The sequence below is a fragment of the Notolabrus celidotus genome, chromosome 24 (genome assembly GCF_009762535.1).
Source record: "Notolabrus celidotus isolate fNotCel1 chromosome 24, fNotCel1.pri, whole genome shotgun sequence".
Lineage (NCBI taxonomy): Eukaryota > Metazoa > Chordata > Actinopteri > Labriformes > Labridae > Notolabrus > Notolabrus celidotus.
Window position 1 is genome coordinate 12046420 of NC_048295.1, and position 24542 is coordinate 12070961.

The following is a 24542-nucleotide window of genomic DNA, read 5'->3' on the forward strand; positions in this document are numbered from 1 at the left end:
AAACATATTTCAGGTAGAGAACCATTAGAAAGTCCATTTTGCATGATATGTCACCTTTAAAGCTGGGGTTGGTAATCAGATTTAGATCCACTTTTTGTCATACTGGTTAAAATGATCTTTATGTCCTGATGGTAATCAATACATAATGTGTTCTTAAAAAAGAGGTTAAAAAAGCTGCTATCTACAGCCGGAGTAAACCTGGGAAAACACCAACCAATCCCTGTTTTTGGGTCCCAAAATTTTAAACCAATCAAATCCCGTCCTGCCGTTCTGCCCGCCTCCTGCGCGTACATTTCCCCAGCCTGCACTCCTAGTCCCCGTCCCCTGCCTCTGCTTCCCCTGACTCTATTTACTGCCCCTCTCGCTCCACCTCGGGCCTGTCCCCTCTGACTCGATTAGGGGCTTTGCTCAGGACTGTAGTCCGGATCAGAGTCTTAAAAAGCTCTCACCACGGGGGCTCTGACAAGCAGAAGAATGAATGACATTTAGTAAGTCCTACAGAAAATGTAGATGTACTGTAGCATGAGACTGTAGCTTGCACACTCTACACCTCTCCTGATGCCTTCACTGACTGTCAACACTGTAGGAATTAAGAACATCTACACTGAACACGTTTAACAAACAGTAGAGCTGTTACAGTATTATACATGTGTTATAACTTTTCTCCTGATATCGTGTCACCAGTACAACTGGATAATGCTAGCACGACAGTTGTGAGTGCTAACAGCAGCCATGTTTGTTTGTGTTTTTAACTTTCACTATGAGAATGTTTTACTGAGGACCGGTTTTGAATCAGTCACGATCATATGGTCATGAATCAGCGGCGCTCGTGTATGTGAGCGGGGGCGCTGTTTTGGAGGAGCTCCGAGGGGAGGGGGGGAGGTGTTAGACGGAGTCCTGAGGAAATGCTACATTCAAATTCATGCTAGTTTTTCCGAGACTACCAACCCTAGCTTTAACTCAATTTCTTACTTGCCCACTGAACTAGTCCCCCCCCCCCCCTATTATTATAATTATTTAAATTTTGGTATCTCTAATAATTTACAGTTCTGACCAGACTGGGGAAGAGCTCGAATATATAAGCCACTAACAGTCGTGGGTGTGTCCAGGAGTCACAAAAGGGTCCAAAGTGGGGTCTTTAGTCTAGTTCCTGACTGTTGTTCTCCTATCACCTGACAATCGTTAACCTAGTTCCTGACAGTCGTTAGGGTGATGGGTCAGCTGTGAGTCGTTAGAGTCACATGGTCTCTGGTGTGAGTATGGTCTTACTTGTTTTGACAGAGAATTCAAAACAGCAATGGTGTCTTAGTCCACCACCTCTGTTAAGAGAAGGGTGTGCAAGCTTAAAGGGATATTTCAGTTTTTTTTAAAGTGGGGTCGTATGAGTTACAGTACACTATTGCTCCTGTTAGCCACAATGCATGCCGGTGAGCTCTTCCCCTTTAATGAGAACATTTCCAGATGACCGGCAGGTAAGCTAGGCTATTGTCTTTGCAGGCAGGGGTCGCCTTTTTCGCTAAAGTTAAGAAATATGGTCCAGGAGGTCCTACGTGCTTGTTGATCCAAACAGCTGATCGGCGTGTATCCGTGCTCATGCAGCGGAGGAACACCGGTCTGCAAAGTGCGTCTGAAAATAGTGCCAAAACAAAGGAGGTTTCTGAAGGCAAACTGGATAGCTCCATTTTTTTCTACTGGTGCATGCATTTGCACCGTGATGAGTTCCTGGACCATATTTTCTTAACTTTAGCGAAATTACGCTAAATAGGAGGCCCTGTCCACAGAGAATTGTAGCCTAGCTTACCTGCCGGTCCTCTGGGAATTTTCTCATTAAAGGGGAAGAGCTCACCGGCACTCATTGTGGCTAGCAGGAGCAATAGTGTACTGTAACTCATACGACCCCACTTCAAAAAAACTGAAATATCCCTTTAACATAGATGACTTCCTTGACCCCTCTTTTAACCAACGCTCTTCTATGTCCAGGACCTGAACCCTGCTGTCTTTATATACCTTATATTTTAGAGCTCTTCCCTAGTCTGGTGCGTAATTGCACACAATGCGATTTCTTGCAGAGGCTCTGTGCTACAAAATGAACACAGTCAGAGTTCATTGAAAACAGTTGGTAGGTGAACCAGTGTGCGGTCTACTGTATTGAAAATTACCCATAATCTGCATCGGACACGGGCGCAGGTTCGTCTGTGCCCCCTGCGCCCCGACACACATTGATCGCTGACCAATAAGGATCAAGAAGGATTAGAAAGTCATTACAAGGCGAGACTTGATTAACATCTTTATTGAGCACACGAGCGACAGCAGCTCTGTAAACAGGTCGACGTAGTGTTGATGGCTTTTCATTTGACATGTGTCTATCCAGAGACAGACAGAGGCAATCTGCCGTCTATGAATAACCACACAGGCTGACCCAGGTCACTCTCCATCCTCCACATGCTCTGTAGAGGAGTGCATGTTGAGAGACATTCCCTGGTGCAGCTCCACTGTACAAGCATTAGTATTTCATCACCTACCAACCAGCAAGAAGTCTGGCTCTCACAGACCTGTTAGTTTGTCTTTAAGAAGCCCTCCTATTCCCCCCTCATTACCTGTATTAATGTCACCTGTTTGAACTCGTTACCTGTATCATAGACACCTGCCACACCCTCAACCAATCAGACTCCAACCTCTCCACCATGGGCAAGACCAAAGAGCTGTCTGAGGACACCAGGGACAAAATTGTAGACCTGCACAAGGCTGCTGGGATAGGCTACAGGACAATAAGGAAGCAGCTTTACAATTGTTAGAAAATGGAAGAAACTCAAGAGGACTGTCGATCTCTCTCGGTCTGGGGCTCCATGCAAGATCTCGCCTCGTGGAGTATCAGTGATCATGAGAAAGGTGAGGGATCAGCCCAGAACTACACGGGAGGACCTGGTCAATGACTTGAAGAGAGCTGGGACCACAGTCTCAGAGGTTATAGGAACACACTATGCCGTCATGGATTAAAATCATGCAGCGCACGCAAGGTCCCCCTGCTCAAGCCAGCAGGCCCGTCCGAAGTTCGCCAATGACCATCTGGATGATCAAGAGGAGGCATGGGAGAAGGTCATGTGGTCAGATGAGACCACAATAGAAGTTTTCCACTGGACTTGCTTGGAGGAAGAAGAAGGATGAGTACAATCCCAAGAGCACCATCCCCAGCGTGAAGCATGGGGGTGGAAACATCAGGTTTTGGGGGTGCTTTTCTGCAAAGGGGACAGGAACACTGCACCGGCTTGAGGGGAGGATGGATGGGGCCATGTTTCACAAGATTTTAGGCAACATTGAAGATGGGTCGTAGCTGGGTCTTCCAGCATGGCAATGACTTGAAAAACACAGCCAAGGCAACTAAGGAGTGGCCCTGTAAGAAGCATTTCAAGGTCCTGGAGTGGCCTAGCCAGTCTCCAGACCTGAACCCAATGGAACATCTTTGGAGGGAGCTAAAACTCTGGGTTGCCCAGCAACATCCCCAAGTCCTTAAAGATCTGGAGAAGATCTGTATGGAGGAGTGGGAAAGTCCTTGCTGCAGTGTGTGCAAACCTGGTCAAGAACTACAGGAAATGTCTGACCTCTGTAATTGCAAACAAAGGTTTCTGTACCAAATATTAAGTTCTATTTTTCTATTGTATCAAATACGTATTTCATGCAATAAAATGCTAATTAATTATTCAAAAAACATACAATGTGATTTTCTGGATTTTCTTTTTAGATTTTGTCTGTAAGTGGGAAAACTTGCTAAATTGACAGTGTATCAAATATTTATTTTCCCCACTGTATATACACTACCGTTCAAAAGTTTGGGGTCACTTAGAAATGTCCTTATTTTTGAAAGAAAAGCACAGTTTTTTTTCAATAAGAATAACATTAAATGAATCAGAAATACACTCTATACATTGTTAATGTGGTAAATGACTATTCTGGCTGCAAACGTCTGGTTTTTAATGGAATATCTACATAGGTGTATAGAGGCCCATTTCCAGCAACCATCACTCCAGTGTTCTAATGGTACATTGTGTTTGCTAATCGCGTTAGAAAGCTAATGGATGATTAGAGACACCTTGAAAACCCATGTGCAGTTACGTTAGAGAAGCTTTAAAACTGGCCTTTCTTTGAGCTAGTTGAGTATCTAGAGCATCACATTTGTGGGTTCGATTATACTCTCAAAATGGCCAGAAAAAGAGAACTTTCATATGAAACTCCACAGTCTATTCTTGTTCTTAGAAATGAAGGATATTCCATGCGAGAAATTGCCAAGAAACTGAACATTTCCTACAACGGTGTGTACTGCTCCCTTCAGAGAACAGCACAAACAGGCTCTAACCAGAGTAGAAAGAGAAGTGGGAGGCCCCGGTGCACAACTGAGCAAGAAGACAAGTACAGTAGAGTCTCTAGTTTGAGAAATAGACGCCTCACAGGTCCTGAACTGGCAGCTTCATTAAATGGTACCCGCGAAACGCCAGTGTCACAAGTTGTACAAGATAAAAGGGATTTTGAATAATGAAGGCTATTACTCAATTTTGCAACGCCATGCCATACCCTGTGGACAGCGCTTGATTGGAGCCAATTTCCTCCTACAACAGGACAATGACCCAAAGCACACTTCTAAATTATGCAAGAACTATTTAGGGAAGAAGCAGGAAGCTGGTATTCTGTCTGTAATGGAGTGGCCAGCTCAACCCCATTGAGGTGTTGTGGGAGCAGCTTGACCGTATGGTATGCAAGAAGTGCCCATCAAGCCAATCCAACTTGTGGGCGGTGCTTCAGGAAGTGTGGGGTGAAATTTCTTCAGATTCCCTCAACAAATTAACAGCTAGAATGCCAAAGGTCTGCAATGCTGTAATTGCTGCAAAGGGAGCATTCTTTGATGAAAGCAAAGTTTGAAGGACAAAATTATTATTTCAACTAAAAATCATTATTTCTAACCTTGTCAATGTCCTGAATATATTTTCTATTCATTTTGTAACTCATTTGATAAATAAAAGTGTGAGTTTTTATGGAAAACACAAAATTGTCTGGGTGACCCCAAACTTTTGAACGGTAGTGTATATAATATATATGTATATATACTGTATATTTCTATATATCATGTACAGTGGGGCAAAAAAGTATTTAGTCAGACACTGATTTTGCAAGTTCTCCCACTTAGAAAGATGAGAGAGGTCTGTAATTTTCAGCAGAGGTACACTTCAACTATGAGAGACACAATGAGAAAAAAAATCCAGGAAATCACATTGTAGGATTTTTAAAGAATTTATTTGTAAATGATGGTGGAAAATAAGTATTTGGTCAATAACAAAAGTTCAACTCAATACTTTGTAACATAACCTTTGTTGGCAATGACAGAGGTCAAACGTTTCCTGTAAGTCTTCTCCAGGTTTGCACACACTGTAGCTGGTATTTTGGCCCATTCCTCCATGCAGATCTCCTCTAGAGCAGTGATGTTTTGGGGCTGTCGCTGGGCAACACGGACTTTCAACTCCCTCCACAAATTTTCTATGGGGTTGAGGTCTGGAGACTGGCTAGCCACTCCAGGACCTTGAAATGCTTTTTACGGAGCCACTCCTTCGTTGCCCGAGCGGTGTGTTTGGGATCATTGTCATGCTGGAAGACCCAGCCACGTTCCATCTTCAATGCTCTCACTGATGGAAGGAGGTTTTGGCTTAAAATCTCACGATACATGACCCCGTTCATTCTTCCCTTAACACGGATCAGTCGTCCTGTCCCCTTTGCAGAAAAACAGCCCCAAAGCATGAGGTTTCCCCCCCCATGCTTCACAGTAGGTATGGTTTTCTTGGGATGCAACTCAGCATTCTTCTTCCTCCAAATACGACAAGTTGAGTTTTTACCAAAAAGTTCTATTGTGGTTTCATCTGACCACATGATATTCTCCCAATCCTCTTCTGGATCATCCATATGCTCTCTGGCAAACTTCAGACGGGCCTGGACATGTACTGGCTTCAGCAGGGGGACACGCCTTGCGCTGCAGGATTTGAGTCCCTCTCGGCGTAGTGTGTTACTGATGGTAGCCTTTGTTACTTTGGTCCCAGCTCTCTGCAGGTCATTCATCAGGTCCCTCCGTGTAGTTCTGGGATTGTTGCTCACCGTTCTCATGATCATTTTGACCCCACAGGATGAGATCTTGCGTGGGGCCCCAGATCAAGGGGGGTTATCAATGGTCTTGTATGTCTTCCATTTTCTTACAATTGCTCCCACAGTTGATTTATTCACACCAACCTGCTTGCCTATTGTAGATTCACTCTTCCCAGCCTGGTGCAGGTCCACAGTTTTCTTCCTGGTGTCCTTGGACAGCTCTTTGGTCTTGGCCATGGTTGAGTTTGGAGTCTGACTGTTTGAGGCTGTGGACAGGTGTCTTTTATAGAGATAACCAGTTCAAACAGGTTCCATTAATACAGGTAACGAGTGGAGGACAGAAGAGCTTCTTAAAGAAGAAGTTACAGGTCTGTGAGAGACAGAAATCTTGCTTGTTTGAGGGTGACCAAATACTTATTTCCACCGGTCGAAACGCACGTAGTTCAGGGGTAAAGTCCTCTGGTGAAAAATGCCTCATGATTGTGAGGTAGCTCAAGCTCAACTGCACCAAAATGTAATATCATACACTACTACTTTACCATAATACACCTTAAGCAGTGTTCAGTAAACCCTCTGCTAACATGTAAAGTGGGGTCAACCCAGTGCTGATAACCTGTGAGATCTCTTTGAACTGTACTGCCCCTTCCTTCCTTCCTTCCTTCCTTCTCCATGTATCACCTCAACAGGTATCACAACAGTTCTCACCATGACCACCCTGAGCACAGTTGCCAGGAACTCACTACCTAGAGTGTCTTACGTGACAGCCATGGACCTGTTCGTCACCGTCTGCTTCCTGTTTGTCTTCGCTGCTATGATTGAATACGCCATGCTGAACTACTGCTCCTACAGCATCCCCAAACCTCCTGCCAAGAGACACAAAATGGTAAGCTCTTGGTCAATACTGTGTGGAACAAATATATTCATGTTTTTAAACGCAAATTTTCAGTGCAGCTGGATTTTTTTCTTTTTGTAGCAATCAGTTCTGTGCGAGAGCCTGAAGGTATGTGTGGGCGTTCTCAAGGCTGCACCTGCCGTGAGAGTGTTAATGCTGCCAGCATACTGTACATCTACCAAGACCCAGTCAGCCCTGATGCTGCTGTTTCCCTCTCTCCAGACCAAAACACCTCATATTTCCATTTCCCCCCACTCAATCAATCTTTATTACACAGCGCCAAATCCAGGGTGCTCCAAGATTCAGGACTTAATCTGAATTTGGGGGGAATGGTGGTTTGATTCAGTCGTCTAAGACTTCCATGATAACATGTTAACCCAATGTTTGGTTCAACTCCTGGTTCTGTATGATACTGTTTGACTAGACTAGTAATATTTACACCATGTCCCATGTGGTCACACTGCCATCAAGTGGCCATTGTGTCTCTGTGTTTTGAAGAAGTGCACTACCATCATTCCACAACTTGTATTTGTAGTTTTGACTTCTTAAAAGTAGACCATATACTTTTTTCCTCCCCAGGAGAAATTTGAACAACTAGTGTTTTTCTGCTTGGATAGACATTTTTGTTTATATGAATGGTTTATTATTCCTCTCTTGAAAAAAGAAGGAAGAACATAATCAGATCTGGGTTTTGCACCTGAAAATAATTTCCAAAATCAAATAATTTTTTATCATTTAATGACTTGCACAAGGTTGTTCATGCCTTTATCCTGTCAAGATTAGATTTTTGCAATACCCTTTATTCAGGTTTATCTCATACTTCTGTTCATCCCCTTCAATTAACTCAAAATGCAGCCGCCTGATTAATCACCAATACTACAACTGACTTACAAAGCTCTACACAATCAGGCTCCCCAGTACATCACAGACCTTCTCACTTGGTATAAGCCTGCCCGCCCTCTCAGATCACCCGACATGGGCTTATTAGTTGTTCCTGGTGCCCGTTTAAAGTCCAAGGGCTTTCAGGGCTTTTCAGTCAGGGCCCCTAAACTATGGCATGACCTACCAGCTGAAATAAGGCGTGCTACTTCTGTTTTTAATTTTAAATCACTTCTTAAAACTTTTTTTTTTCAAAAAGGCCTTCATAACTTTGTAACATGTTATTATGACCTGGACGTCTTGTTATGTGTTCTCGTACTTTGGAGTTCCTTTATTTATACGTACGTACACATGTATGTATGTATGCATGCATGCATGTATGTATGTATGTATGTGTGTGTATGTATGTACATATGTATACATGTGCATGTGTATGTATATATATGTGTATATATATATATTGTATGTGTATGTATGTATATGTATATATATATATTTTTTTCTATTTAATTATCTTTGCTTATATTTATTATTATTATTGTTTACTTTCTGTGAAGCACTTTAGAAAAGTGCCATATAAATAAAGTTGTTTATTATTATTATTATTATTATTATTATTATTATTATTATTGTATATGACAATAGTTGACACCCTTTTTGAAAGCTGATAAGATAAGATAAGATACTCCTTTATTCGTCCCACAACAGGGAAATTCATGGAGTTACAGCAGCAAACAAGAAGGTGTACAGAACAAGAATTTCAACAAGAATATATATAGAAAAAAAATGTTCATCAGAGACAACAGCTTGGCCATAATTCACCTGTCAGCCACCACCTCCACAGGGTCCAGGACTGAGCTGGCCTTCTTCACCAGTTAGTTCAGTCTTGCTCTCCTGTATCCTGTCCACCCACAGCAGGTGAAATCCTTCCAATGTGGCGTCCGTGTCCGGTGTTAGCTCTGTTAGCATGGTGCTACTCTGCCAGTATTCCCTCTGGTGCTGGGTTAGCTCGTCCACCTTATCGAAGATAGATCTTACATTCCCTCTAACGGTGGGTGAAAGGACAGGTCGATGTCGTCTTTTCTTAGCTTGCAGCTCAGTACCAGCACGTCATCCTTGCCTCCTCAGCTCGCAGGGAACATGGGGCCTAGCATCGTTTAGCATCAATATGCTACAGGATGCTATATACATATATATATATGATACAACCACCTTATCTGTCAACATGGCACACTTAATCTTTTATTACCCAGATTTCTTACTGATCTTTCGGCTTGATTCTGATTGGTCAAAACCCCTTGACAACAGTTATTAACTTTTACTAAGTCCTTGGCACCTTTATTTGGGGGGTCGCGGGCTGAAAAGTTTGGGAACCCCTGCCTTAAAACACAAACAATACTGTTTGGGTTATACGACAAGATATGTCATAAAAAGTGATAACTTTTATTGGAAAGTCATTACAAGTTGGTCAATCAGGGTTTTGCACACAATTATCCCCCCACTGTAACGCCCTCTCTGTGTCTTCAAATACAGGCCTACTCATCTTTCAACATGGGTCACACCCCTCGGCCCATGATGCCCATGGGCAACTCCCTGCTGTGGCACAACTATGAAGACAACTGCCTGTACGAGTGCCTGGACGGGAAAGACTGTGCAAGCTTCTTCTGTTGTTACGAAGAATGTAAAGAAGGCGGCTGGAAGAAAGGACGGATCCACGTCAACATTCGTGAGCTGGACACGTACTCCCGCGTTTTCTTCCCCACCTCCTTCTTGCTCTTCAATATAGTCTACTGGGTCAGTTACCTCTACCTCTAGTCTGTCTGCACTCTGCTGAAACAGCCAGAGTCCCCGCCACTTTGCGCTTTGGTTTAAGATCAAATATACGTGTGGATGAGGAAATGAGATGTTAAAAGATGTGCTGCCTTTGGAACGGTAGGAGTATTAAGTACTTTGGTGCGCAGTGTAGGCCGCGATGCTTTGAGCTGTGGCACTTCAAGAGAAATACAACTCTCAGCAGTAGAAGAACAAGCTGCCAGCATCCAAAACCATGAATGGATTCCTCTCTTTCATGATTCTGAAAGACTTCAGAGATGTTCTGGGAAGGGAGTGCATAGCTGAATCTTGATTGTTGAGATGGCAAAGCACCCATAGTGCCTTCTTTCAATAGAGTGCAGCACAGAGAGAAGCAGCTTCATAGTTTCCCCTGTTGTTTATTACCTCATATACCACATGCAGAGCTGTTGGATATTCTTTAATGTAACAAACATAAAACACCACCACTGTAGATTGTTCAAAACTAACAGGGCGTTCACACCAAACGCGAATAAAATCACCCGCGCAAGTGAATTACATGTAAAGACGCGAGGAGGCACAAGTTCTTGTGAGGTGGCGCGAGTGACGTGAATTATGTGTCCTTATAATAAAGCAAAATTTACGAATTTGCGAAAGTCGAACAATGTGAAGTACCTTCAGCATAACTGGCTTCAGCATTCAATAAAGTCGAGATCAACCTTGTTCAATGACAACAGACTGGAGTGGCGATCAAAGGAAACCCCTCCACTCTCCCAACAATAATTGCGTCTTCGTGACTGGCGTACACGCAATTTCAATGCGCCAATTGAGATAGTTATTCGCCTGAGTAAACAATTTATACGTACGAATCGAAGCGCATTTGCAACTGGCTTCAGCCTTCACTATAGTCGAGTTCAACCTTGTTTGATGACAACAGACTTGAGTGGCGAATAAAAGGAACCCGTCCACTCTCGCAAAATAATAGTGTAAAAGGAAGTACTTGACGTCTTCGTGACTTGCGTACACGGAATTTTGATGTGGTAATTGAATGAGTTATTCGCTCAATTTAAGCGAGTAAACAAATAATAGTGTAAAAGAAATTACTTTACGTCTTTGCGACTTGCGTACACGAAATATTGATGTGCGAATTCAGGTAGTTATTTCCCCATAATAAGCAAGTAAACACATTTTTTGTGACGAGGAAGCGGAACCCCTCCACTCTCCCAAAAAATTTGCATTTTCGGGATTGCGTACACGAAATTTTGATGTGCAAATTCAGTGAGTTATTCGCCCAATTTAAGCGAGTAAACAATAATGTAAAAGAAACAACTCTACGTTTTTGCGACTTACGTACACGAAATTTTGATTTGCAAATTCAGTCAGTTATTTGCCCATATCAAGCAAGTAAACAAATTAAATGTGGCAATAAACCGGAACCCCTCCACTCTCCCAAAAAATGTGCATCTTCGGGACTCGCGTACACGAAATTATGATGTGCAAATTCAGTGAGTTATTCGCCCAAAGCGATTAAACAAATAATAGTGTAAAATAAACAACTCTACGTTTTAGCGACTTACGTACACGAAATTTTGATTTGCAAATTCAGTCAGTTATTCACCAAATTTAAGCACTTAAACAAGTAATAGTGTAAAAGAAACAACTTAACGTCTTTGCGACTTGCGTACACGAAATATTGATGTGCGAATTCAGTGAGTTATTTCCCCATAATAAGCAAGTAAACACATTTTTTGTGACAAGGAAGCGGAACCCCTCCACTCTTCCAAAAAATGTGCATCTTCGGGACTTGCGTACACGAAATTTTGATCAGCAAATTCAGTAAGTTATTTGCCCATATCAAGCAAGTAAACAAATAAGATGTGACAATGAAGCGGAACCTCTTTACTCTTGATAAAATGTGTGTCTTCGGGACTTTCGTACATGAAATTTTGATGTGCAAATTCAGTGAGTTATTCACCCAATTTAAGCGAGTAAACAATAATGTAAAAGAAACAACTCTACATTTTTGCAACTTGCGTAAACGACATTTGGATTTGCAAATTCAATGAGTTATTCGTCTTTGCGACTCGCGTACACGGAATTTTGATGTGGTAATTGAATGAGTTATTCGCTCAACTTAAGCAAATAAACAAATAATAGTGTAAAAGAAACGCCTTTACGTCTTTGCGAATTGCGTACACGAAATATTGATGTGCTAATTCAGTGAGTTATTTGCCCATAATAAACAAGTAAACACATTTTTTGTGACAATGAAGCGGAACCCCTCCACTCTCGCAAAATTGTGCATCTTTGGGACTCCCGTACATGAAATTTTTAAGTGCAAATTAAGTGAGTAAACAATTTATACTTGTAGCGTATTCGTAACTGGCTTCAGCATTCACTATAGTCATGCTCAACCTTGTTTGATGACAACAGACTTGAGTGGCGCATAAAGGGAACTCCTTCACTCTCCCAAAAATGTGCATCTTTGTGACTCGCGTGCACGCAATTTCAATGCGCCAATTGAGTGAGTTGTTCCCCTGAATTAAGCAAATAAACAAATTGTATGTGACAATTAAGCGGATATCCTCCACTCTCGCAGAAATGTGCACCTTTGGAGTGAGTCATTCGCCCAAATTAAATGAGTAAACAATTTATATGTGCAGAGAAGCGTATTCGTAACTAGCTTCAGCATTCACTAATGTCCAGTTCAACCTTGTTTGCTGACAACAGACTTGAGTGGCGAATAAAGGGAACCCCTCCACTCTCCCAAAAAATTTGCGGGACTCGCGCACACAAAATTTTGCTGTGCAAATACAGTGAGTTGTTCGCCCAAATTAAGCGAGTAAAAAATAACACGTGCTATTGATGTGACTCTTCGTCTTTGCGACTTGCGTACACGCAATTTCAATGCGCCAATTGAGTGAGTTATTCGCCCAAATTAAGGGAGTAAACAAATTCTACATGCAAATTAAGCGACCCTACGTCTTTGCGACTTGCGTACACCAAATATTGATGCACAAATTGAGTGAGTTATTTGCCTGAATTAAGCAAGTAAAATAATGTGACAATGATGCAGAACCACTTTACTCTAGTAGAAAATGTGCGTCTTTGGGACTCTGGGAAATTTTGATGTGCGAATTCAGTGAGTTATTCACCCAATTTAAATGAATAAAAAATAATATGTGTGAATGAAGCGACTCTTCGTCTGTGCGACTTGCGTACACGGAATATTGATGTGCAAATTTAGTTACTTATATGCCCATAATAAGCAAGTAAACACATTTTTTGTGACAAGGAAGCGGAACCCCTCCACTCTCCCAAAAAAATTGCATTTTCGGGATTGCGTACACGAAATTTTGATGTGCAAATTCAGTGAGTTATTCGCCCAATTTAAGCGAGTAAACAATAATGTAAAAGAAACAACTCTACGTTTTTGCGACTTTCGTACACGAAATTTTGATTTGCAAATTCAGTCAGTTATTTGCCCATATCAAGCAAGTAAACAAATTAAATGTGGCAATAAACCGGAACCCCTCCACTCTCCCAAAAAATGTGCATCTTCGGGACTCGCGTACACGAAATTTTGATGTGCAAATTCAGTGAGTTATTCGCCCAAATTAAATGAATAAAAAATAATATGTGTGAATGAAGCGACTCTTCGTCTTTGCGATTCGCATACACAGAATTTAGATGTGGTAATTGAATGAATTATTTGCCCGATTTAGGCGAGTAAACAAATAATAGTGTAAAAGAAACGCCTTTACGTCTTCGCGACTTGCGTACACGAAATATTAATGTGCAAATTCAGGTAGTTATTTGCCCATAATAAGCAAGTAAACACATTTTTTGAGACAATGAAGTGGAACCCTCCACTCTCCCAAAAAATTTGCATCTTTGGGACTCGCGTACACAAAATTTAGATGTGGTAATTGAATGAGTTATTCGCCCAATTTAAGCCAGTAAACAAATAATAGTGTAAAAGAAACAACTCTACGTTTTAGCGACTTACGTACACGAAATTTTGATTTGCAAATTCAGTCAGTTATTCACCCAATTTAAGCACTTAAACAAATAATAGTGTAAAAGAAACTACTTAACGTCTTTGCGACTTGCGTACACGAAATATTGATGTACGAATTCAGTGAGTTATTTCCCCATAATAAGCAAGTAAACACATTTTTTGTGACAAGGAAGCGGAACCCCTCCACTCTTCCAAAAAATGTGCATCTTCGGGACTTGCGTACACGAAATTTTGATCAGCAAATTCAGTGAGTTATTTGCCCATATCAAGCAAGTAAACAAATAAGATGTGACAATGAAGCGGAACCCCTTTACTCTTGCAAAAATGTGTGTCTTCGGGACTTTCGTACACGAAATTTTGATGTGCAAATTCAGTGAGTTATTCACCCAATTTAAGCGAGTAAACAATAATGTAAAAGAAACAACTCTACGTTTTTGCAACTTGCGTACACGACATTTGGATTTGCAAATTCAATGAGTTATTCGTCTTTGCGACTCACGTACACGGAATTTTGATGTGGTAATTGAATGAGTTATTTGCTCAATTTAAGCAAATAAACAAATAATAGTTTAAAAGAAACGACTTTACGTCTTTGCGACTTGCGTACACGAAATATTGATGTGCAAATTCAGGTAGTTATTTTCCCATAATAAGCAAGTAAACACATTTTTTTTGACAAGGAAGCGGAACCCCTCCACTCTCCCAAAAAAATTGCATTTTCAGGATTGCGTACACAAAATTTTGATGTGCAAATTCAGTGAGTTATTCACCCAATTTAAGCGAGTAATAAAATAATAGTGTAAAAGAAATGACTCTACGTTATTGAAACTTACGTACACGAAATTTTGAATTGCAAAGTCAGTGAGTTATTTGCCCATATCAAGCAAGTACACAAATTAGATGTGACAATAAAGCAGAACCCCTCCACTCTCCCAAAAAATGTGCATCTTCGGGACTCGCGTACACGAAATTTTGATGTGGTAATTGAATGAGTTATTCGCCCAATTTAAGCGAGTAAACAAATAATAGTGTAAAAGAAACGTCTTCGGGACTTGCGTACACGAAATATTGATGTGCAAATTCAGGTAGTTATTTGCCCATAATAAGCAAGTAAACAAATTTGTTGTGACAAGGAAGCAGAACCCCTCCACTCTCCCCAAAAAATTAGCATTTTCAGGACTTGCGTACACAAAATTTTGATGTGCAAATTCAGTGAGTTATTCGCTCAAATTAAATGAGTAAACAAATTATACGTGTGAATAAGTGTATTCACAACTGGCTTCAGCATTCACTATAGTCATGCTCAACCTTGTTTGATGATAACAGACTTGAGTGGTGCATAAAGGGAACTCCTCCACTCTCTCAAAAAACGTGACTCTTCGTCTTTGCGACTTGCGTACACGCTATTTCAATGCGCCAATTGAGTGTGTCATTCGCCCAAATTAAATGAGTGAACAAATTCTACATGCAAATGAAGTAACCCTACGTCTTTGTGACTTACGTACACCAAATATTGATGCACAAATTGAGTGAGTTATTTGCCTGAATTAAGCAAATTTTTGAACCCCTTTACTCTGGCAGAAAATGTGTGTCTTTGGGACTCGCGTACACGCAATTTCAATGCGCCAATTGAGTGAGTTATTCGCCCGAATTAAATGAGTTAGCAATTTATACGTGCGAATAGGCGTATTCGCAACTGGCTTCACCATTCACTATTGTCGAGTTCAACCTTGTTTGATGACAACAGACTTGAGCGTTTTTGATCTGTACAGCACTTTGGTCAACCCCGGTTGTTTTAAACGTGCTCTATAAATAAAGTTTGAGTTGAGTTGAGTTGAGTGGCGAATAAAGGGAACCCCTCCAAAAATGTGCATCTTAGCGTACTCACGTTAACAAAATCTTGACGTGCAATTTGAGTGAGTTATTCCCTCGAATGAAGTGAGTGAACAAATAATACGTTCAAACGAACGACTCTTTGTACATGACATTATGAAGCGCAATTTGAGTGAGTTATTCGCCCGAATAAAGTGTGTAAACAAATTATACATGACAATAAAGCGGAACCCCTCGCTCCTGCAAAAATGTGCGTCTTTGGAACTTGCGTACACAAAAAAACTTGATGTGCAAATTCAGTGAGTTATTCGCCCAAATTAAGCGAGTAACAAATAAAACGTGCAAACGAAGTGACTCTTCATCCTTGTGACTTGCGTACACGACATTATAAAGGCACAAATTGAGTGACTTATTCGCCCGAATTAAGCTAGTGAACAAATTATACGTGACAGTAAAGCTGAACCCCTCCACTCTTGCAAAAATGTGCATCTTTGGGACTTGCGTACACAAAATTTTGAAGCATGAATTAAGTGAGTTATTCGCCCAAATGAAGCGAGTGAACAAATTATACGTGACAATACATCTGAACTTCTCCACGCTTGCAAAAACGTGCAATCTTCGGGATTCGCGTACACGCAATTTTGATGCACAAATTGAGTGAGTTATTCGCCCGAATTAAGCGAGTCAACCCAAAACAATCTGGCGTTTGTATTCACGAGATTCAGTGATCGTTGGCGTCTGGTCTGAACGCAACATAATACCACTCTTTGTAGCAGTAGTTGAAACCTAGAACAAATGATACTTTTCAACAAAGTTACAAATTCGTCCTCCTATTATCGTTAGAATTAGTTATGTTATCACTGCAAGTCAAACAGTTCACTTGTGAAGTACAACAGCGGGCCAATTTGGTAAAATGTTGTTAAAGCTTTTGTTCATGATGCTTTTATGAGCAAGTAATGCTGCTTACAGTAGATAGATCAAAAGATTTTGGTGTTTTAAATAAATGCTAGGTTACATTCTTAAACACTGCAAACCAATACCAAACAAACCAATATCTTCCTACAGCGTTTTTGGATATCTGTTGATTTTTTTTTACCTTGTGTTCTATTTTATTCAAAACCAAGACTGCTGGGTGCTGGTTTGGCCTGGTGGCTAAATCACCCGCCCCATGTACAGAGGATATAGTCCTGCTTTAAGAACCCCATGTCATTTCCCACTCTCCCTCAGTGTTCTACTTCATCCATTGTCCTATCCTCTTATTATAGGCATACAAGCCCCAAAACGAACTTTCAAAAATGTAAGGCTTTCTCTGTGTTCACTTTTTTTGTCTTGATGAACTCAGTTTAGGAATCATGACCCCAGGAGTCATTTCAGGACGACGAGAGGTTCTATATCGCCTCAGACTTCATTTAAAACACTTTTCTATGATTATTAACTGTATTTCTTTCTTTGCTTGTAGAGGAATGTGTAATACATTTGTTTTCTGTGTGCTACAGGAGAAAATTAGGGCCGCTGGAAAATAAAGATTTGGAGGGCTGAGATTAAAGTCAGAATACTGACATTAATGTCAGAATTACCAGATTCAAGTCAGAACACTGAGATTAAATTCAGAACACTGAGATTAAATTCAGAATAATGAGATTAAAGTCAGAACACTGAGATTAAAGTCAGAATTGTGAGATTAAAGTCAGAATTGTGAGATTAAAGTCAGAATTATCAGATTAAGTCAGAACACTGAGATTAAAGTCAGAATTGTGAGATTAAAGTCAGAATTATGAGATAAAAGTCAGAATTATGAGATAAAAGTCAGATTTCTGAGATTAAAGTCAGAATTATGAGATTAAAGTCAGAATACTGAGATTAAAGTCAGAATTATCAGATTAAGTCAGAACACTGAGATTAAAGTCAGAATTGTGAGATTAAAGTCAGATTTCTGAGATTAAAGTCAGAATTATGAGATTAAAGTCAGAATACTGAGAATACAGTCAGTAGGACTGACTGGGACAGTGCCTGTGGAGTGGCAGACCGGGGTGGTGGTTCCCATTTTTAAAAAGGGGGACCGGAGAGTGTGCTCAAATTATAGGGGTATCACACTTCCCAGCCTCCTGGGAAAAGTTTACTCCAGGGTGCTGGAAAGGAGGTTGAACCTACAGGAGGAACAATGTGGTTTTCGTCCTGGCCACGGGACAGTGGACCAGCTCTTTACCCTTGCGAGGCTCCTGGACGTGGCATGGGAGTTTGCCCATCCAGTCTACATGTGTTTTGTGGACTTGGAGAAGGCCTACGATCGTGTACCACGGTGGTTCTTGTGGGGGGGTACTGCGGGAGTATGGGGTTCGACCAAAGTGAGAGTTGTGTCCGCATACTTGGCACAAAGTCGGACGCGTTCTCGGTGCGTGTTGGCCTCCGCCAGGGTTGCCCCTTGTCACCGATCCTGTTTGTAATCTTTATGGACAGGATCTCAAGGCACAGCCGGGGGGAGGAGGGTCTCCAGTTCGGGGAGCTGGGAATTTCATCTCTGCTTTTTGCAGACGATGTGGTTCTGTTGGCTTCTTCGAGCTGGGACCTCCGGCAGGCATTGGGGCGGTTTGCAGCTGAGTGCGAAGCGGCTGGGATGAGGGTTAGCACCTCCAAATCTGAGGCCATGGTTCTCTGCCTAAAAACGGTGGATTGCTCTCTCTCGGTGGGGAGCGAAACTTTGCTCCAAGTGGGGGAGTTTAAGTATCTAGGGGTCTTGTTCGCAAGTGGGGGAAGAATGGAGCCACTGCTCGGGCATCTGATAAGGATGCCTCCCAGACGCCTTCCTTTAGAGGTGTTCCAGGCACGTCCAACTGGGAGAAGGCCCCGGGGTAGACCCAGAACACGGTGGAGGGATTATATCTCCTGCCTGGTCTGGGATCGCATCGGGATTCCACAGGAGGAGCTTGAAAGTGTTGCTGGGGAGAGGGCTGTCTGGGTCAGTTTGCTTGGACTGCTATCCCCACGACCCGACCCCGGATAAAATGCATGGATGGATGGAAGTCAGTATTGTTAGATTAAAGTCAGAATTATGAGAAAAAGACAGATATGTGAGATTAAAGTCAGAAATATGAGATTAAAGTGAGAATTATGAGAAAAAATCAGAATACTGAGATTAAAGTCAGAATTATGAGAAAGACAGATGTCTGAGATTAAAGTCACAATACTGAGAATAAAGTCAGTATTATGAGATTAAAGTCAGAATTCATGACATTAATGTCAGAATACTGAGAAAAGGTCAGAATTAGGTGAAAAAGACAGATATGTGAGATTAAAGTCAGAATAAGGAGAAAAAGACATAATTCAAGAGATTAAAGTAAGAATACTGAGATTGAAGTCAGAATTATGAGAAAGACAGTTTTCTGAGATTAAAGTCAGAATACTGAGAATAAAGTCAGTATTATGAGATTAAAGTCAGAATTCCAAGAAAAAGACAGAATTATGAGATTAAAGTCAGAATTCATGAGATTAATGTCAGAATAAGGAGAAAAAGACATAATTCAGAGATTAAAGTAAGAATACTGAGATTGAAGTCAGAATTATGAGAAAGACAGATTTCTGAGATTAAAGTCAGATTTCTGAGATTAATGTCAGAATACTGAGAAAAAGTCAGAATTAGGAGAAAAAGACAGAAATATGAGATTAAAGTCAGATTTCTGAGATTAATGTCAGAATACTGAGAAAAAGTCAGAATTAGGAGAAAAAGACAGAATTATGAGATTAAAGTCAGATTTCTGAGATTAATGTCAGAATACTGAGAAAAAGTCAGAATTAGGAGAAAAAGACAGAATTAGGAGAAAAAGTCAGATTTCTGAGATTAAAGTCAGAATTATGAGAAAGACAGATGTCTGAGATTAAAGTCACAATACTGAGAATAAAGTCAGTATTATGAGATTAAAGTCAGAATTCACGAGATTAATGTCAGAATACTGAGAAAAGGTCAGAATTAGGTGAAAAAGACAGATATGTGAGATTAAAGTCAGAATAAGGAGAAAAAGACATAATTCAAGAGATTAAAGTAAGAATACTGAGATTGAAGTCAGAATTATGAGAAAGACAGTTTTCTGAGATTAAAGTCAGAATACTGAGAATAAAGTCAGTATTATGAGATTAAAGTCAGAATTCCAAGAAAAAGACAGAATTATGAGATTAAAGTCAGAATTCATGAGATTAATGTCAGAATAAGGAGAAAAAGACATAATTCAGAGATTAAAGTAAGAATACTGAGATTGAAGTCAGAATTATGAGAAAGACAGATTTCTGAGATTAAAGTCAGATTTCTGAGATTAATGTCAGAATACTGAGAAAAAGTCAGAATTAGGAGAAAAAGACAGAAATATGAGATTAAAGTCAGATTTCTGAGATTAATGTCAGAATACTGAGAAAAAGTCAGAATTAGGAGAAAAAGACAGAATTATGAGATTAAAGTCAGATTTCTGAGATTAATGTCAGAATACTGAGAAAAAGTCAGAATTAGGAGAAAAAGACAGAATTAGGAGAAAAAGTCAGATTTCTGAGATTAAAGTCAGAATACTGAGATTGAAGTCAGAATTATGAGAAAAAGACAGAAATATGAGATTAAAGTCAGAATTCTGAGATTTAAGTCAGAGGAAAAGTCCAGTTCCCTTATCCTCTTCCATAGTTTACTCAACGCGAAGCTATTAGCATAACTTTCCACAAAGTCTGGATAGAGCTAACCTGGATCCTAAGAGGTTTTGCGCAGTAGACCAAAAAACGGGTTTCATGACAACTGGCAATGTTAATAACCTGTAATACATTTTTGTATGAAGAAAACCAATAGATTGTTTATGAGTACTGTTTTAAGACTGTTATATCGCAGTGGGCTTTTATGAATTATAACTTGGCAACAGAAAACGCAGGGTAAGGTTAAATTCCCAGGTATTCAGCATACTGGTAGTGCAATGAAAGGAACTGAAAGAAGAAGAATTATATGTGAAATAAAACGGAATTTAAATAATACATCAGAGGGGGTATTATCATTTCTCATGTTTCAAACATAGATATAAACGAACAATGTTGAAAGTCCATTCCATTCTAACATGCATTATTTGCATGGTCATTGTAGCCTTCAGTAGTTAGTTCAGTAGGCTTCACTGATGCCAGCTGCATTCTGCACTTTGGCAGTATCCTGGTTAGTAAGTGATCAAGCTAGGCCAGTACGATCCCAGCTTGTTTGACATGACGTTTAACCATTTCAAAAATGTTCAGCATGTTTACAATTTTCACGACACCCAACTTTCAGAAATTCCGTCCGGATGATTATGAGGCAGCGTTTGTAAAGTTGTGCACCAGAGGGGTAGGATGTAAACCAGTCCAGGGCAGAGTCTGAGAGTCCAATGTCTTCACGGAGGCGCTTGAGGAGAATGTGGTGGTCAATGGTGTCTAAGGCAGCTGTCAAGTCAAGGAGGATGAGGAGGGAAGGAGAGCCAGCATCAGCTGCCATAAAGAGATGATTGGTGACACGGACCAGAGTGGAATAGGGTTGGGATATCTGTTTCCCTTCATGAAGATATTATGTTGGTATAACTGCTAGGCGGCAGTGTGACTTTGCACATTAGCTAAATATTAAGGATCGCAGAGCAACATTTAACATTTAGATTTAACATTTACATTTAGATTTAAATTTAGATTTAACAATCAACATTTAGATTTACCATTTGGATTTAAAAATCAACATTTAGATTCACCATTTATATTTTAACATTCAGATTTTACATTTAACATTCAGATTTTATATTTAACATTCAGATTTTACATTTAGATTTAATCAACATTTATATTTACCATTTATATTTTACATTTAACATTTAGATTTAGTATTTGGATTTAACAGTTATTTTAACATTCAGATTTTACATTTAACATTCAGATTTTACATTTAAAATGTATATTTACCATTTAGATTTAAAAATCAACATTTATATTTATATTTTACATTTAACAATCAACATTTATATTTATGATTAAGATTTTACATTTAACATTTAGATTTAGTATTTGGATTTAACAGTTATTTTAACATTCAGATTTTACATTTAAAATTTAGATTTAAATTTAGATTTAAAAATCAACATTTATACTTACTATTTAGATTCAATAATCAACATTTATGTTTACCATTTAGATTTACATTTAACATTTAGATTTAGTATTTGGATCTAACAGTTATTTTAACATTCAGATTTTACATTTAACATTCAGAATTTACATTTAACATTCAGAATTTACATTTAACATTCAGAATTTACATTTATATTTAAATTTAGATTTAACAATCAACATTCATATTTTACCATTTAGATTTAACAATCAACATTTGTATTTACCATTTAGATTTTACATTTAACATTTAGATTTAGTATTTGGATTTAACAGTTATTTGAACATTCAGATCTCACATTTAAAATTTAAATTTTAAATTTAGATTTATATTTAAATTTAGATTTAATCAACATATATATTTACCATTTAACATTTTGATTTAGTATTTTGATTTAGTATTTGTTTTTAACAGTTATTTTAACATTCAGATTTGACATTTAAAATGTATATTTTTAAATTTAGATTTAACCATCAACATTTATATTTACCTTTTAGATTTTACATTTAACATTTAGATGTAGTATTTGGATTTAACAGTTATTTTAACATTCAGATTTTACATTTAACATTCAGAATTTACATTTAGATTTATATTCAGATTCAACAATCAACATTTATATTTGCCACTTAGATTCTACATTTAACATTTGGTTAAATTTAGATTTAACAATCAACATTTACATTTACCATTTATATTTAACATTTAACATTTAGATTTAGTATTTGGATTTAACAGTTATTTTAACATTCAGATCTTACATTTAAAATTCAAATTTAAAATTTATATTTAAATTTATATTTAATCAACATATATATTTACCATTTAACATTTTGATTTAGTATTTTGATTTAGTATTTGTTTTTAACAGTTATTTTAACATTCAGATTTGACATTTAAAATGTATATTTTTAAATTAAGATTTAACAATCAACATTTATATTTACCTTTTAGATTTTACATTTAACATTTAGATGTAGTATTTGGATTTAACAATTATTTTAACATTCAGATTTTACATTTAACATTCAGAATTTACATTTAGATTTATATTCAGATTCAACAATCAACATTTAGATTTGCCACTTAGATTTCACATTTAACATTTAGATTTGGTATTTGGATTTAACAGTGATAAAAGTGAAAAAGATCACAAATATTGCTCTAAATGTGATTTAAAAATGTCCTAAAAATTCATACTATGTTTTTATGAAGTTTTGGAGCTAAATGGGGAGAAATGTTATTTTAAGTGTACACAACTTTACAAACTGTCTCAGATGATAGCTTCGTATTTTTCTGACTCCTGCCACAATGCAGGACTTGAAGGCTTTCTTGCACTGGTTCTGCAGAGGGAGTTACGCTCTACACTCACTGTACAGGGGGTCAGTGTTGTAAAAAAAGGTGATCAGGTGTGGCTGTTGATGACTCTTGACAGGGTCTGACGCCATGTAAGGTGTATATGAACACAGAGGGTGAACATTGGAACATGTTTTTTTTTTTTTTTTGTGAGTTTTTCGCAGCTTTTTGACTTTGTGGAACAATAATACATCACATATACACTTTTTCTCAGTATTTGTATGTTCAGAAGAAAACCGCTTTTTATGTAAGTCGTATCTTATTAATGTTTCTATTTTCATACAGTTATATATGGAATGTAAGTAAGGCCATTAGCGGGCCAGAGTCAGCCTGGTTTCAGTTCAGTCACTTCATCACAGAATGAGTTAAAATTCAAATTTCTACACATTGAAATGTTAAAGTGGGTACTTTTTTGAATTTCTATGTATTCTTAAGGATGTTGGACTAATCAGAATCAGCTAAGGTCTGCAGGCCTTTTTTAAATCTGATTTAACATTTAACATTTTAACATGGAATTTTAACATTTTTGATCCTTGTGCATATATTACCATCAATCCACTGACATTTCTACCGGTGATCTGACTGAACTGAGCAGAGCTTGGCCAACACTGCAGTAAACTCACTTCTAATATTTCTACTACACTTTATAAGTGGCTTAGTCTGTTGAGATACTTCAATAAAACAGAAAATCACTATTTTATACCTCTGAATGAATTCACCTGTTTGTTTTAAATGACTGGGACCTGTATTTGTACAGCCTGTTTTTCATCTGAGTACTGACCCAGGATCAGCAGTGGCGAACAGAAGGAACGTACGCATCCAACTGAGACCTCAGTCCTATTCGAATTGAAGTGGTACATCACCCAAACCAAGGTGTCTGATAGTCACGCATCTTCTCCGAAAATTTCATTTGACAACCAAAACTGCTCCCCAGATCCACAGAGGTCTATGAAGGACTTCAATAAACAAAAAGCCACACTGATTTTAGATCAGGACTCCTTGGGGAAACATGATATGAAATGAATCTAGATAAAAAAAACAGGTTACTTTTCTAGTGTGTGGAACATTGCTTATATTAATAAATAATCTTTTGGTCAAGTGATACTGTGATGTGATTTTTGTGGGGGTACCAAAAGTGTCAACGACTGTCATTAATAGATACATGTGTGAAACATTTTTGGTTAATCAGAATATATACAGGCCTATTATATATATTACAATGTTGTTATTTTTAAAAGTACAAGATAAAGATGCATCATTTCTGATACTTTTTCAGGTTTGGGTCTTTTTATAGGTTCAGGACGTAAGGGGCTAGGACGACTTTTTTCAGGGCTGGGACATTATGGGGGGTATGACGTCTTTTTATAGGTTCAGGACGTAAGGGGCTATGGCGACTTTTTCAGGTCTGAGAGATAAGGGGGTAATGACGACTTTTTCAAGTCTGGGACATAAGGGGCTATGGCGACTTTTTCAGGTCTGGGACATAAGAGGCTATGGCGACTTTTTCAGGT

General features: G+C 38.9%; 1 protein-coding gene across 1 annotated transcript in view; it reads left to right on the forward strand.

The window, feature by feature from the left end:
* The window catches only part of LOC117808442 (gamma-aminobutyric acid receptor subunit gamma-3-like), a 138474-nt gene extending 128633 nt beyond the window's left edge, over positions 1-9841 (forward strand). Inside the window, exons 9-11 of the mRNA XM_034678198.1 lie at positions 6807-7003; positions 7094-7120; positions 9425-9841. Of these exons, the coding sequence (XP_034534089.1) occupies positions 6807-7003; positions 7094-7120; positions 9425-9706 (506 nt within the window). The 3' untranslated portion in view covers positions 9707-9841. The remainder of the gene's footprint in view (positions 1-6806; positions 7004-7093; positions 7121-9424) is intronic.
* Positions 9842-24542: the final 14701 nt, after the last annotated feature.